This window comes from Oncorhynchus tshawytscha, linkage group LG08 (assembly GCF_018296145.1).
Source record: "Oncorhynchus tshawytscha isolate Ot180627B linkage group LG08, Otsh_v2.0, whole genome shotgun sequence".
In the NCBI taxonomy this organism is placed as follows: Eukaryota; Metazoa; Chordata; class Actinopteri; order Salmoniformes; family Salmonidae; genus Oncorhynchus; species Oncorhynchus tshawytscha.
Genome location: NC_056436.1, coordinates 87,290,544 through 87,305,738, shown reverse-complemented (window position 1 = coordinate 87,305,738; position 15,195 = coordinate 87,290,544). Strand labels below are relative to the sequence as shown.

Sequence of the window (15,195 nt, the reverse complement as noted above, 5' to 3'; positions counted from 1 at the left end):
CTACACTCTAACCACTAGTCTACCTGCCTCCTCTACACTCTAACCACTAGGCCACCTGGCTACCTGCCTCCACACTCTAACCACTAGGCTACCTGCCTCCTCTACACTCTAACCACTAGGCTACCTGCCACCTCTACTACTCTAACCACTAGGCTACCTGCCTCCTCTACACTCTAACCACTAGGCTACCTGCCTCCTCTACACTCTAACCACTAGGCTACCTGCCTCCTCTACCCTCTAACCACTAGGCTACCTGCCTCCTCTACACTCTAACCACTAGGCTACCTGCCTCCTCTACAACCACTCTAACCACTCTAACCACTAGGCTACCTGCCTCCACTCTACCTGCCCCCTCTACACTCTAACCACTAGGCTACCTGCCTCCTCTACACTCTAACCACTAGGCTACCTGCCTCCTCTACACTCTAACCACTAGGCTACCTGCCTCCTTTACACTCTAACCACTAGGCTACCTGCCACCTGTACACTCTAACCACTAGGCTACCTGCCTCCTCTACACTCTAACCACTAGGCTACCTGCCACCTGTACACTCTAACCACTAGGCTACCTGCCTCCTCTACACTCTAACCACTAGGCTACCCTGCCGTCCCAAATAAATGCATAAATACACGTGGCCAAAAGTATGTGGTATGTCCTTTCAAATTCAGCTATTTCAACCACACCTGTTGTTGACTGACAGGTGTATAAAATCAAACACACACAGTCACGCAATCTCCACGCTTCACCATCCTGCAGTCCAACGGACGAATCTGGGTTTGGCGGATGCCAGAACTCTACCTGCCCCAATGCAAAGTGACAACTGTAAAGTTTGGTGGTGGAGGAATAATGGTCTGGGGCTGTTTTTCATGGTTCGGGCCCCTTAGTTCCAGTGAAGGGAAGTCTTAATGCTATAGAATAAAATGACATTCTAGACAATTCTGTGCTTCCAACTTTGTGGCAACAGTTTGGGGAAGGCCCTTTCCTGTTTCAGCATGACAATGCCCCCGTGCACAAAGCAAGGTCCATACAGAAATGGTTAGTCGAGATCGGTGTGTGGAATAACTTGACTGGCCTGAACACCTTTGGGATGAATTGGAACGCCGACTGAGAGCCAGGCCTAATCGCCCAACATCACTAATGCTTGTGGCTGAATGGAAGAAAGTCCCCACAGCAATGTTCCAACATCTAGTGGAAAGCCTTCCCAGAACGGTGAAAACAGGCAAGGACACAGTTGTAATATTGGTATACATTTATTAGTGAACTACTCTCAAAAATCAGCCACAACTATTAAAAAAAAAATATGATCGCACGACTCGGTAAAGCAGAACTAGCAACTTTTTCATTTTAAAAAAGTACAAATCTGAAAAATGTCAATCAGTATACAGGTGTGTGTGTGTATATATAGACTATAACTAGTTAAGTCCTACAAACAATGATTCCAATGGAATGAAAAAATTATAGCATTCAGAACATTTTCCCTATATATTTATATATATATATATAAGCATTTTATTTATTTTTTTAAATCCAAACATGAGGTAACTGTAAAATGTGCAAGTACCAAAGCGAACATCTATTTCAAATGCCCCTGGCCTGTTGGGTGGGAGCCCCCCTAGAAGCTGGAGGAATCAATAAACAGACCACTATTCCCACCACCAGCAACACATCATTGGAAAACAGTGAATCTACGACGCAAATAAAATAAATCAAATCCTAAATAAATTATTTTAGCTGTTTTTATTATTGGAACAGCATTTTATTCAAAACATTTTTATATTTCCTTTTTTTTTTTTTTGCACCACACGCACTGTGAGATGATTCATCAATTGGATCACAGAAAGACTACAAGATTCTATTTAAAATTGTATGTTTTGAAGTTACTTGACATGAGGTTTTCTGGTATTTGGGACGGAAGAAAAAAAATGAAAACACAATATAGTCATTTAAACCTGCCCCCCACCACACACCCCCCACCATGGTGCTACTGTTTCAATAAGTGAATAAAAGGTATCTAGCACAGGAGGTTGGTGGCACCTTAATTAGGGAGGACGGGCTTGTTGTAATGGCTGGAGCGGAATCAGACAACGTAACCATGTGATCGATTCCGTTCCAGACATAATTACGAGCTAGTTCTCTCCCGCTGGTGTCTCGGATGTCAAATCTACATTGAGAGTTAGGTTATTAGTTTGACTAACAAAGTCTTCTTTAAAATGTAACGTCACTATTTTAAAGGCTATTGGCATATTAGCAACATTGCTTTAAGAATCCATCCGATCAGATCGTCATGTCAAAACAGCATCATACCTAAAGCAGATCTATTGGTTGTTCACTATGGCTTTCAACTAGTTTCTAGACATGTTTTATTATCTGAGGCAATAACAACATAGCATACATATTATAATACATACATATTATAACTTTTAAAATCCTGGATTTCTCCCCAGTTCCAAGTCCAGGCAACTTTTTAAAATGTATTTTATAAAGCGCAATAAAATCTTGTAGTCATTCAGTTGGGTTACAAACGTGTGCAGTACAACGCATGGCAGTTATCAGCTGAGCAGTGACGGAACGCCATCTGAAGAACGAACCCGAAGCCGACTAGAGCTAAAAACCAGTTGGGACTTGGTAGGACATGCATGTTGTGCACCGTTAAATAGTCCGCCGTCCCCCATGGCTAGATATCTTTCACTGGAAATACACAATTGGTTTTTATTTTTTAGTATTATTTGTATTTTTTTTAAAATCATGCAAACACCTTTGTAGTTTTAGGTAGGATAGTGTGCATCAATGGCACGTTTTAAAATGGGATCACAACCGTTATGTAAATATGCATGTCGTGTGGTTGTTCAAGAACACAAACTAAATTTGTCATTTATATGATGTAATATCCACTACTCTGGCAAAAAAAAACAACATTATTATTATTATAATTGATTACATTAAAAATATGCGAGGCCTGAGGAAAACAACCAAGAAAATTCATATCCACCACCAACCTTTTCATGGCATCTGTCAAATTAGAACAGACTGTTTTCCTTATATACTGAGAGGCCCTGAGTGATTGTTTTTTTTTTGTTTGTTTCAAACTCACAATATTTATATGCTAGTGGACAGATATGTACACAGATTAACTCTCAAAGCTGTGGGTTTTTACTTTAAACTCATCAAGATGGCTTTTTTTTTCTCTTCTCTTCTTTTAAAAGGTGGTAGGTAACACATGTCACAAAGAGACTCACATTCGCTATAGAAAACATGGCAAGGTCCTTTTACACAAGACAGCAAAATGTCCATCCGAAAAGGTACATCCGCCTCGCAGTGCTTATTGGGGTAGTTGGGAATAGAAAGGAGTCCCCCTATTCACACACAACACTTACAAAAGACACCCGGACTAACTGTTTTTTTTTTTTTTTTTTAACACCTCAACAACATTCTGTTTTGGAAGTCAAAGATGAGCACAGAGACCCAATATAGTGCACTAGCCCCTATGGGCCCTGGTCAAAAGTAGTGCACTACTTAGGGTACCATTTGGGATGTTTTAACAGTGTATCACTCTACCAAACACCACTCCTCCCTCCATCTTTGTCTCCAACCCCTTCCTGTCCTGATCATCACTGTAAATAGTGCAGTCAGCTCAGCTGGGACAAAGCCAGAGCGTCTGTCTTGTCAGGTCACTAGAGATGTTTTACAACAGGGAGTTATAACATTATTTTGTCTTCAAAACAAGACGATTATCGAGAAGCTTTCACACTGACGCTATGCAGCATACAACATGAATCTTTTACAACACCATTAGTTAGCACGGCCTAACAACAAGACCTGACCCAAGTTAAGTTGCCTTGAGATTAGAACACACACCATTTAACCACACACTCCCACGTTAGTGCTCTGACCTTGTCCTTTAACACGTTGTCTCTAAGATAGCTAAAAACCAATAAATAATACTATTTAAAAATTATACTCTTAAAAACAAGTGGAAATGACAAAGGAATTTTTTTTTTTTTTTTTAAGATTAATAAAGTAAATAGAGTTTGTGCTTGTCAAGGTATTGAAGGCAGATCTGAAATCTTGAAAGAGTATATATATTTATATATATATTATATTGAATATTTGGCTCACAAACAAATGCCTGGATCTTCCAAAAACAGGAAGGAAGAAATGTCCACATTAAAACCCATCACTCATACTGTTTAATGCATCAAGCTCCCCAGCAGCAGTCAGTCAGCGTGGGTGATACTGGGGTAGTGAAGCCCCCTCTCCCGGGGTCCCCCTCTCTTGGGTGAGCCAGAATTCCTTGTTTATGTTTGCTTGTTGTTGTTTTCCTTTTAAAATGGCGACGTTGGATTAAAATATTGCTAGTCTGAATCAACAGTCTATGCAAACCCCTCAGCGCTGCCTGAGATCCAGCCGGGCAACTCGCACAGGGCCAAGGCCGGAGAGGAGGATGGATGTGGTTAATTTGCAGAAAGGGCATATGACTTCACAGACAGGCAGTGTCCCCTCCTCTCCTCTCTCTGGGGGGCCGATCTGAGGACCTTCACCAGAACTAAAAGGGAAAATCCACAGCATAAACTCCTCCTCCCTCCGTCCAGTCAGTTGAGTATCACAGTGGGGGGGGAATGGATATATCCCCAACAAGTCAGTGGTAGACAATCATTCTCAGTGCCAGATGAGGCTAATTTTAACCACAGCAAGTCACACTTTCACAATAGCATTAGCAGATTGATAAAGAACACAAACAAAAGGGAACAAACTATTGAAATCATCAATACATTATTGCAGAACATATATTATTAACAGGTCACTTTGCCCATCAGTCACCTACACAAACATGCATCTATGACGGTCAGTCAGCCAGGCGTCTCCTCCAAGCCAGTGGAATGGTCTCGTCTCCTACAGTACTATAACGGTCAGTCAGCCAGGCGTCTCCTCCAAGCCAGTGGAATGGTCTCGTCTCCTACAGTACTATAACGGTCAGTCAGCCAGTGGAATGGTCTTGTCTCCTCCAAGCCAGTGGAATGGTCTCGTCTCCTGCAGTACTATGACGGTAAGTCAGCCAGTGGAACGGTCTTGTCTCCTACAGTACTATGACGGTCAGTCAGCCAGTGGAACGGTCTTGTCTCCTACAGTACTATGACGGTCAGTCAGCCAGTGGAATGGTCTTGTCTCCTACAGTACTGTGACGGTCAGTCAGCCAGTGGAATGGTCTCGTCTCCTGCAGTACTATAACGGTCAGTCAGCCAGTGGAACGGTCTTGTCTCCTACAGTACTATGACGGTCAGTCAGCCAGTGGAATGGTCTTGTCTCCTACAGTACTGTGACGGTCAGTCAGCCAGTGGAATGGTCTCGTCTCCTGCAGTACTATAACGGTCAGTCAGCCAGTGGAACGGTCTTGTCTCCTACAGTACTATGACGGTCAGTCAGCCAGTGGAACGGTCTTGTCTCCTACAGTACTATGACGGTCAGTCAGCCAGTGGAACGGTCTTGTCTCCTACAGTACTATGACGGTCAGTCAGCCAGTGGAATGGTCTTGTCTCCTACAGTACTATGACGGTCAGTCAGCCAGTAGAATGGTCTAGTCTCCTACAGTACTATGACAGTCAGTCAACCAGTGGAATGGTCTCGTCTCCTACAGTACTATGACAGTCAGTCAGCCAGTAGAATGGTCTCGTCTCCTACAGTACTATGACAGTCAGTCAGCCAGTAGAATGGTCTAGTCTCCTACAGTACTATGACGGTCAGTCAGCCAGTAGAATGGTCTCGTCTCCTACAGTACTATGACAGTCAGTCAACCAGTGGAATGGTCTCGTCTCCTACAGTACTATGACAGTCAGTCAACCAGTGGAATGGTCTCGTCTCCTACAGTACTATGACGGTCAGTCAGCCAGTAGAATGGTCTCGTCTCCTACAGTACTATGACAGTCAGTCAGCCAGTGGAATGGTCTAGTCTCCTACAGTACTATGACAGTCAGTCAACCAGTGGAATGGTCTACAGTTTTAACCGTGTTGAGGCATTCCCATTACTGGTCTGCTGATCGAACGATGTGTGACTCCTCTCCGCTCCACCAGGCCCTCACCCCACACCTCTTGTCATCACCATCTCCCATGCAGGCAGCTCCAACGCCCATCTGTCACAAAGAACTAACCAAAAACCACAAGGTAACGAAAAAGGAAAAACCTTGTAAATGTAAAAGCCCGACGACGATAACAACATATAGTAGGTCACATCTTTGGAATCTGCAACACTGGGGCAGGCAGAGGAGCAGATCGCGGTGGTGGTTCAATGGCTATCCCAGGCAGGCAGACTGACTGGACAACTCTGTGGCTATGAGGCTATGGTAGGCAGGAGCTTTTCATCAGACACAGCAGAGGAACGACCGGGGGGAAGGAGCTCCAAACATACAATCTTAGATTGCTTATTGTTGTTGAAGTGGGGCAGGAGTGGTGGTAGGGGGGGGACGCAGGCAGGGTAGGTGGTGGTGGGGGACGCAGGCAGGGTTGGTGGTGGTGGTGGTGGGGGGACGCAGGCAGGAGTGGTGGCAGGAGGCCGCAGGCAGGGTAGGTGGTGGTGGGGGCCGCAGGAAGCTGGCAGGAGGCCGCAGAAAGCAGGCAGGAGGCCGCAGGAAGCAGGCAGGGTAGGTAGTGGTGGGGGGGCCGCAGGAAGCAGGCAGGAGGCCGCAGGCAGGGTAGGTAGTGGTGGGGGGACGCAGGCAGGAGGCCGCAGGAAGCAGGCAGGGGTAGGTAGTGGTGGGGGCCGCAGGAAGCAGGCAGGAGGCCGCAGGAAGCAGGCAGGGTAGGTAGTGGTGGGGGCCGCAGGAAGCAGGCAGGAGGCCGCAGGAGTGTTGGCAGGAGGCCGCAGGAAGCAGGCAGGAGGCCGCAGGAAGCAGGCAGGGTAGGTGGCAGAAGGCCCCGGGCAGGTTGAGGCCGAGGCAGGCGCTAAGACAGACAGGCTCCGGTGGGTTTAGTTTTGTGCTGCTTTCCAATCAAAGATCTCAAAGCCTGGGTATCAGTCACTCCACCTCGCGGTGCACCTCTGATGCGTCCGCCCGGCAAATTGGACAAGTGCGATTAGTCTGGAAGGAAGATAAAGGGAACAAAAAGGAGGTGTTAGTACACTGCTTTTGACCGGAGCCCTACACACACACACACACACTATATATAGGGAATAGGGTGCCACCCTGGTCAAACGTAGTGCACTATACAGGGAATAGGGTGCCATTTGAGACCGTAGAGTTAACGATGCCCTTACCTTTAACCATTTGTGACCGTAGAGTTAACGATGGCCTTACCTTTAACCATTTGAGACGTCACCGTAGAGTTAACGATGGCCTTACCTTTAACCATTTGAGACCGTAGAGTTAACGATGGCCTTACCTTTAACCATTTGTCGACACACTTGGCGTGGAACTCGTGGTTGCAGGGTAATACCCTCAGCAGCTGCCGACACTCGAAGTCACTAAAGCACACAACACACCTGGAAGAGAGAGTATCACACAGAGCATCATCAGGTTCTGGAATACTGCATGTTTAGAAAGGACAAGACAGTTACTGTTACAATGGATGGATGGATGGATGGATGGGTGGATGGATGGATGGATGGATGGATGGGTGGATGGGTGGGTGGATGGATGGGATGGGTGGATGGATGGGTGGGTGGATGGGTGGATGGGTGGGTGGGTGGGTGGATGGGATGGATGGATGGATGGATGGGTGGATGGATTGGATGGATGGATGGATGGATGGATGGGTGGATGGATGGATGGGGATGGATGGATGGGTGGGTGGGTGGTTGGTTGGATGGATGGATGGATGGATGGGATGGATGGATGGATGGGATGGGATGGGTGGTTGGATGGATGGATGGATTGGATGGATGGATGGGATGGATGGGTGGATGGATGGATGGATGGGTGGGTGGGTGGGTGGATGGGATGGGGATGGGATGGATGGGTGGATGGATGGGATGGGATGGATGGATGGATGGATGGGATGGATTGGATGGGTGGATGGGATGGATGGATGGGTGGATGGATGGGTGGGTGGATGGGATGGGTGGGTGATTGGATGGATGGGGTGGGTGATTGGATGGATGGGGTGGGTGGATGGGATGGGTGGATGGGGTGGATGGGATGGGTGGATGGGATGATGGGCTGGGTGGGTGGGTGGATGGGATGATGGATGGATGGGGTGGATGTGTGGATGGATGGGGTGGATGGATGGGATGGGTGGAATGATGGATGGATTGGATGGATGGGTGGATGGATGGCTGGGTGGATGGTAGGTAGGGCCGGGCGATATGATCACCATATTTTTCATATTTTGTCGTATTTTATGTTATTTGTGTATTTCATGACACTAACGTGGCAACATATATTATAGTGATTTAAAAAAATAATGGGATTTGAATGTTTCCTACTGTTCAATACAACTTGAGCATTTTCATAAATGTCTACATTTCCTGCACTTTTATCATTTTCATTTCCACACTGTGCATGATGGCAAAATCTCTAGGCCTAGTTAACTGGTGGAATCATGGAAATATGCTGATTCTAATTCTATAGTTGGAATATAGTGGGCAGCATCTTGAATGCGTTGTTGTTGTTTGACATGACAACGAATGATTAAGCCAGAGAGGAATTATTAACAGGGTGGGAACCAAAGTGTTGGTCAGTGTTTCCAGGGGACCCAATATTAGATGTTACATTACATGTTTTCTTACTTCATGTAGCTAGCTAACATTCATGCTTCACCTACTCCCCTCTGATTTAGAAGATACCGTTGCACTAACATGCTTAACTAGGCCTACACCACCAGCACTACGCAGGCTGTACTGGCCAGCTACGTTTGCTCTGACTAGCCAGGACAAACTCACTGGTATCAGGCTGTACTGGCTAGCTACGTTTGCTCTGACTAGCCAGGACAAACTCATTTTCACTAATATCAAAATCAATAAATCATGCTAAAATAAGTCACGATATTTTGAAGGCCAATACATAAAAATGAGTCCCTATACACACACCACGCACACAAACAAACTCAGCAAAAAAATAAATGTCCTCTCACTGTCAACTGCATTTATTTCAGCAAACTTAACATGTGTAAATATTTGTATGAACATAACAAGATTCAACAACAGACATAAACTGAACAAGTTCCACAGACCTGTGACTAACAGAAATGGAATAATGTGTCCCTGAACAAAGGGGGGGTCAAAATCAAAAGTAACAGTCAGTATCTGGTGTGGCCACCAGCTGCATTAAGCACTGCAGTGCATCTCCTCCTCATGGACTGCACCAGATTTGCCAGTTCTTGCTGTGAGATGTTACCTCACTCTTCCACCAAGGCACCTGCAAGTTCCCTGACATTTCTGGGGGGGAACGGCCCTAGTCCTCACCCTCCGATCCAACAGGTCCCAGACGTGCTCAATGTGATTGAGATCCGGGCTCTTCGCTAGCTGTGGCAGAACACTGACATTCCTATCTATTTTTACGAATTATCTTTGAAAGACAGGGTCCTAAAAAAGGGACGTTTTTTTTTGCTGAGTTTATTACTTGTATTTTGCTAAATAAGTACCTTAAATGGTCAAGCGTCAACATTTACCAAGTGGTCACTACAGACTGAAATTGAAAATTTGTTCTACTGTAATCAATAGATCAGAGATTAATCATTCACCTCAATAATTGTATGGAAATGCAGCTACATCCGCCATTTGCACTCTTCTAAAACACAAACCACAACGAACTTGGGTATAATACTATAGATGAGAATATGTACAGTACAATATGCCTTCAGGAAGTATTCAGGCCAAGACTTTTTCCATATTTTGTTACATTAATTCAAAATGGAAATTCTAATTCTAAAATGGATTAAATTGCCCCCCCCCCCATACAAATTTACACACAATAACTCATAATGACACAAAGAAGAAAACAAAAGCAGGTTAAGACATTTTAGCAAATTGTATAAAAAAAAAATATCATATTTACATAAGTATTCAGACCCTTTACTCAGTACTTTGTTGAAGCACCTTTGGCAGTGATTACAGCCTCGAGTCTTCTTGGGTATGATGCTACAAGCTTGGCACATCTGTATTTGGGGAGTTTGTCACATTCTTCTTTGCAGATCCTCTTATTAATTATTTTATTTCACCTTTATTTAACCAGGTAGGCTAGTTGAGAACAAGTTCTCATTTACAACTGCAACCTGGCCAAGATAAAGCAACGCAGTGCAACAAACAGAGTTACACACAAACAAACAGTCAATAACAATAGAAACATTATGTACAGTGTGTGTAGAAGAGTAGGGAGGTCAGGCAATAAATGGGCCATAGAGGTGAAATAATTACAATTTACACCTGTATTTGGAGAGTTTCTCCCATTATTCTCTGCAGATCCTCTCAAGCTCTGTCACGTTGGATGGGGAGTGTCGCTGCGCAGCTATTTTCAGGTATCCTCTGAGATGTTTGATCGGGTTGAAGTCCGGGCTCTGGCTGGGCCACTCAAGGACATTCAGAGACTTGTCCCGAAGCCACTCCTGCGTTGTCTTGGCTGAGGTCTTGAGTGCTCTGGAGCAGGTTTTCATCAAGGATCTCTCTGTACTTTGCTCCGTTCATCTTTCCCTCGATCCTGACTAGTCTCCCAGTCCCTGCCGCTGAAAAACATCCCCACCGCATGATGCTGCCATCGCCATGCTTCACAGTAGGGATGGTGCCGGATGTCTTCCTGATGTGACGCTTGGCGTTCAGGCCAAAGAGTTCAATCTTGGTGTCATCAGACCAGAGAATCGTGTTTCTCATGGTCTGAGAGTCCTTTAGGTGCCTTTTGGAAAACTCCAAGTGGGCTGTCATGGGCCTTTTACTGAGGAGTGGCCCCTCTACCATAAAGGCCTTATTGGTGGAGTGCTGCAGAGGTGGTTGTCCTTCTGGAAAGTTCCATCTCCACAGAGGAACTGGAGCTTTGTCAGAGCTTCACCATCTGGCAATCCGACGGATGCCAGGAGAACACTACCTGCCATAGTGCCAACTGTAAAGTTTGGTGGAGGAGTAATGGTCTAGGGCTGTTTTTCATGATTCAGGCCCCTAGGTTCCAGTGAAGGGGAATCTTACATGACATTCTAGACGATTCTGTGCTTCCAACTTTGTGGCAACATTTTCCTGTTTCAGTATGTCCCCGTGCACAAAGCGAGATCCATACAGAAATGGTTTGTCGAAATTGGTGTGGAAAAACTTGACTGGCCTTAACAGATTCCCGTCAAACACCTTTGGGATGAATTGGAACGCTGACTGTGATCCGACCTCACTAATGGCTGAATGGAAGCAAGTCCCCGCAGCAATATTCCTACATCTAGTGGAAACCTTCCCAGAAGAGGGGAGGCTTCATGTTCCGAGTAAACCCTTCCCAGCCAGCAATGTTCCATTGTGGAAAGCCTTCCCAGAAGAGTGGAGGCTGTTATAGCAGCAATGTTCCAACGTCTATGGAGGCTGTTATAGCAGCAATATTCCTACATCTAGTGGAAACCCTTCATAGTAATGCCCATGATTGTGGGATAAAGATGTTCAACAACCAGGTGTCCATATACTTCTGGTCATGTAGTCTATGATGGTAAATGTACTTATTTTTCTCTTTTCTTTCCTACTTTAACCATGGAGAGAGTTTGACACAATTAACTAAACTTTTTAAATCAAGAGTCCATTGAGTCTGTGCAGCAGGCTGACTGTTTATCGTCCCTACAGACTCTTAGTATACTGAATAAAATACAACAATGTCGTGTTGGTCCCAGGTTTCCTTGAGTTGAAATAAAAGATCCCAGAAATGTTCCACACGCACAAAACGCTAATTTCTCTGAAATTTTGTGCCTACATTTGCTTCCATCCATTTTAGTGAGCATTTCTCCTTTGCCAAGATAATCCATCTACCTGACAGGTATGGCATATCAATAAGCTGTTTAAACAGCATGATCATTACACAGGTGCACCTTGTGCTGGGAACAATAAAAGCCAACTCTAAAATGTCTAAAGTGTTGATGAGTGTGAAATTGGCATGCTGACTACATGAATGTCCACCATAGCTGTTGCCAGATCATTTAATGTTAATTTCTCTACCATAAGCCGCATCCAACGTCGTTTTAGAGAATTTGGCAGCATGTCCAACCGGCCTCACAACCACAGACCACGTGTAACCATGCCAGCCCAGGACCTCCACATCCGGCTTCTTCACCTGCAGGATTGTCTGAGACCAGCCACCCGGACAGCTGATGAAACTGTGGGTTTTCACAACCAAAGAATTTCTGCAAAAACTGTATCAGGGAAGCTCATCTCCATGCTCGTCGTCTTCACCAGGGTCATGACCTGACTGCAGTTCGGCATCATAAACAGACTTCAGTGGGCAAATGCTCACCTTCGATGGCCAGTGGCACGCTGGAGAAGTGTGCTGTTCTCACAGACGAATCCCGGTTTCAACTGTACCTGGCAGATGGCCGCCAGCGTGTATGACATCGCGTGGGCGAGCGGTTTGCTGATGTCAACGTTGTGAAGAGTGCCCCATGGTGACAGTGGAGTTATGGTATGGGCAGGCATAAGCTACGAACAACGAACACAACTGCATTTTATCGATGGCAATTTGAATGCACAGAGATACCGTGACGAGATGCTGAGGCCTATTTTAGTGCCATTCCTCCACCGCCATTAACTCATGTTTCAGCATGATAATGCACGGCCCCATGTCGCAATGATAGGTACAGAATTCCTGGAAGCTGAAAATGTCCCAGCTCTTCCATGGCCTGCACACTCTCCAGATATGTCACCCGTTGAGCATGTTTGGGATGCTCTGGATCGACGTGTACAACAGAAAATAGGGCACGAGTTGCCTTCCAGAGATTGTAACATTCTCTGTTTCACGGAAACATGGCTCACTCGGGATATGTTGTCAGAGTCAGTACAGCCACCCGGTTTCTTCACATATTGCGCTGACAGAAACATCCCTCTGGTAAAAAGAAGGGTGGGGGTGTATGTATGTATGTATGTATGTAACATCTCTCTGATAAGGTGAAGGGCGGGGGTGTATGTAACATCTCTCTGATAAGGTGGAGGGGTGTATGCCTTATGATTAACATCTCATGGTGTAATCACAACAACATACAGGAACTCAACTCCTTTTGTTCACCTGATCTAGAATTCCTTACAATCAAATGCCGACCTCATTATCTATCTACGATTATAGTCACAGCCATGTATACCCAGTTTATTAGCAAGTACATCGGTGATGTTGTACCCACTGTGACTATTAAAATCTTCCCCAACCAGAAACTGTGGATTGATGGCAACATTCGCGCAAAACTGAAAGGGCGAACCACTGCTTTTAATCATTGCAAGGCGACTGAAAACATGACCGAATACAAACACTGCAGCTATTCAGGAATTCTTACTGGTTGGTAGGTGATCAAATACTTATGTTATGCAATAAAATGCAAATTAATGACCTAAAAATCATACAATGTGATTTTCTGGATTTTTGTTTTAGATTTCGTCTCTCACAGTTGAAGTGTACCTATGATAAAAATGACAGACCTCTACAAGCTTTGTAAGTAGGAAAACCTGCAAAATTGGCAGTGTATCAAACACTTGTTCCCCCCACTGTATCTACTGTTACATACATACATACATACATACATACATACATACATACATACATACATACATACATACATACATACATACATACATACATACATACATACATACATACATACATACATACATACATACATACATACATACATACATACACTGTACTCTATACCATCTACTGCCTCTTGCCTATGCCGTTCGGCCATCGCTCATCCATATATTTATATGTACATATTCTTATTCATCCTTTTACATTTGTGTGTATAAGGTAGTCTGTTTGAATTTGTAAGATTACTTGTTAGATATTACTGTACTGTCGGAACTAGAAGCACAAGCATTTCACTACACTCGCATTAACATCTGTTAACCTTGTATGTGATCAATAAAATTTGATTTAAGTATTAGCTAGGTTGCCACTTGTTGTTCGCCTGTTCAAATTGAAATTGAACTTCAGGTCATGAAAATAAATAGCTAGCCAGCTACTTAACCCTGTTGCCCAAAGCTAACGTTGTAAGCAGCCAGCTAGCTTCGTCTGGCTAGTGAGGCTCGACCGGGTTGTGAAGCGAGACACAATAAGGATTAGGCACAATAGTGGAATTTGCGGTTTGCCTTCATTGACAGTGATGCAAATGAATACAAATAGTAAAATTATGCCATACTTTTATTTTGAAGGCTAACCTCAAGGTCCACTATTGTGGCTAGCTTCACATAGATGGGTCTGACCACCATTAATAAAATAAGAACTGTCTTATAAATTAAGGTTATTTTAGATGTAAGCTAGCTAACTATAGCTACTGAAACAGATTGTCGTTTTGCTATGTTTTTGGGGAAGAACTTTGTTTGCCTCCATGAGCTAGCAATCTTTTTTTTATGACCAGAACTGAAGGTGCGCGAGACAACTTTACCATAGCATACAGCATCATAGCATACGTATCGATGAATCGTTGTGACATATGAAATACGAGTGACAGTGTAATCAATGTGTAATAACTACGTAAAAGAAAATGTATGAACGAGTTAAATTATTATGTGACATGCAGTCATATTCAGGTCCTGATTGGTCAACACGCAAAGACCCGAACAGCAAAGACCAAAATTGTGTTCCATAGAAATCCTGGTTGAAACGACAATGAAACGGACTTAAGGAACAACGAAACAGCACAGCAAGTACGTGAAAGAAATACGTTTTGATGTTTTACTGGTAATGGGGACATATGTAAATACCAACAAAATAACTTTTTGGTCAGTGTGTGTGTGTGTGTGTAACGCTGGGCCAATTGTGCGCCGCCCTATGGGACACCCAATCATGGCCGGATGTGATACAGCCTGGATTCGAACCAGGGACTGTAGTGACGACTCTTGCAGTGCCTTAGACAGCTGCGCCCATATGTGTGTGTGTGTGTTAACTATTTCAAAGGCCACTAAAATGTTTAATATCGGTATTGTTTTTTGTTGGCAAAGAAAATATCAGATATCGGTGCATCACTAGTTGTCACCAACATCTGACTATGCAGACTGCAGAGTGAACGGCAAGAAAGTGTTCCTGACTCCATGGTTGAGCAACTGCGCTCTC

At 44.5% G+C, this 15,195-nt stretch overlaps 1 protein-coding gene across 5 annotated transcripts in view; it reads right to left on the bottom strand.

The window, feature by feature from the left end:
* Positions 1–1,235: 1,235 nt before the first annotated feature.
* LOC121846957 (RING finger protein 44-like) overlaps positions 1,236–15,195 on the bottom strand; it is a 56,894-nt gene continuing 42,934 nt past the window's right edge. For all 5 annotated transcript variants that reach the window (XM_042326148.1, XM_042326151.1, XM_042326150.1 and 2 more), the window contains 2 exons: positions 7,373–7,472; positions 1,236–7,071 (listed from right to left, as the gene is read on the bottom strand). In XM_042326148.1, the coding sequence (XP_042182082.1) occupies positions 7,009–7,071; positions 7,373–7,472 (163 nt within the window). In that variant the 3' untranslated portion in view covers positions 1,236–7,008. The remainder of the gene's footprint in view (positions 7,072–7,372; positions 7,473–15,195) is intronic.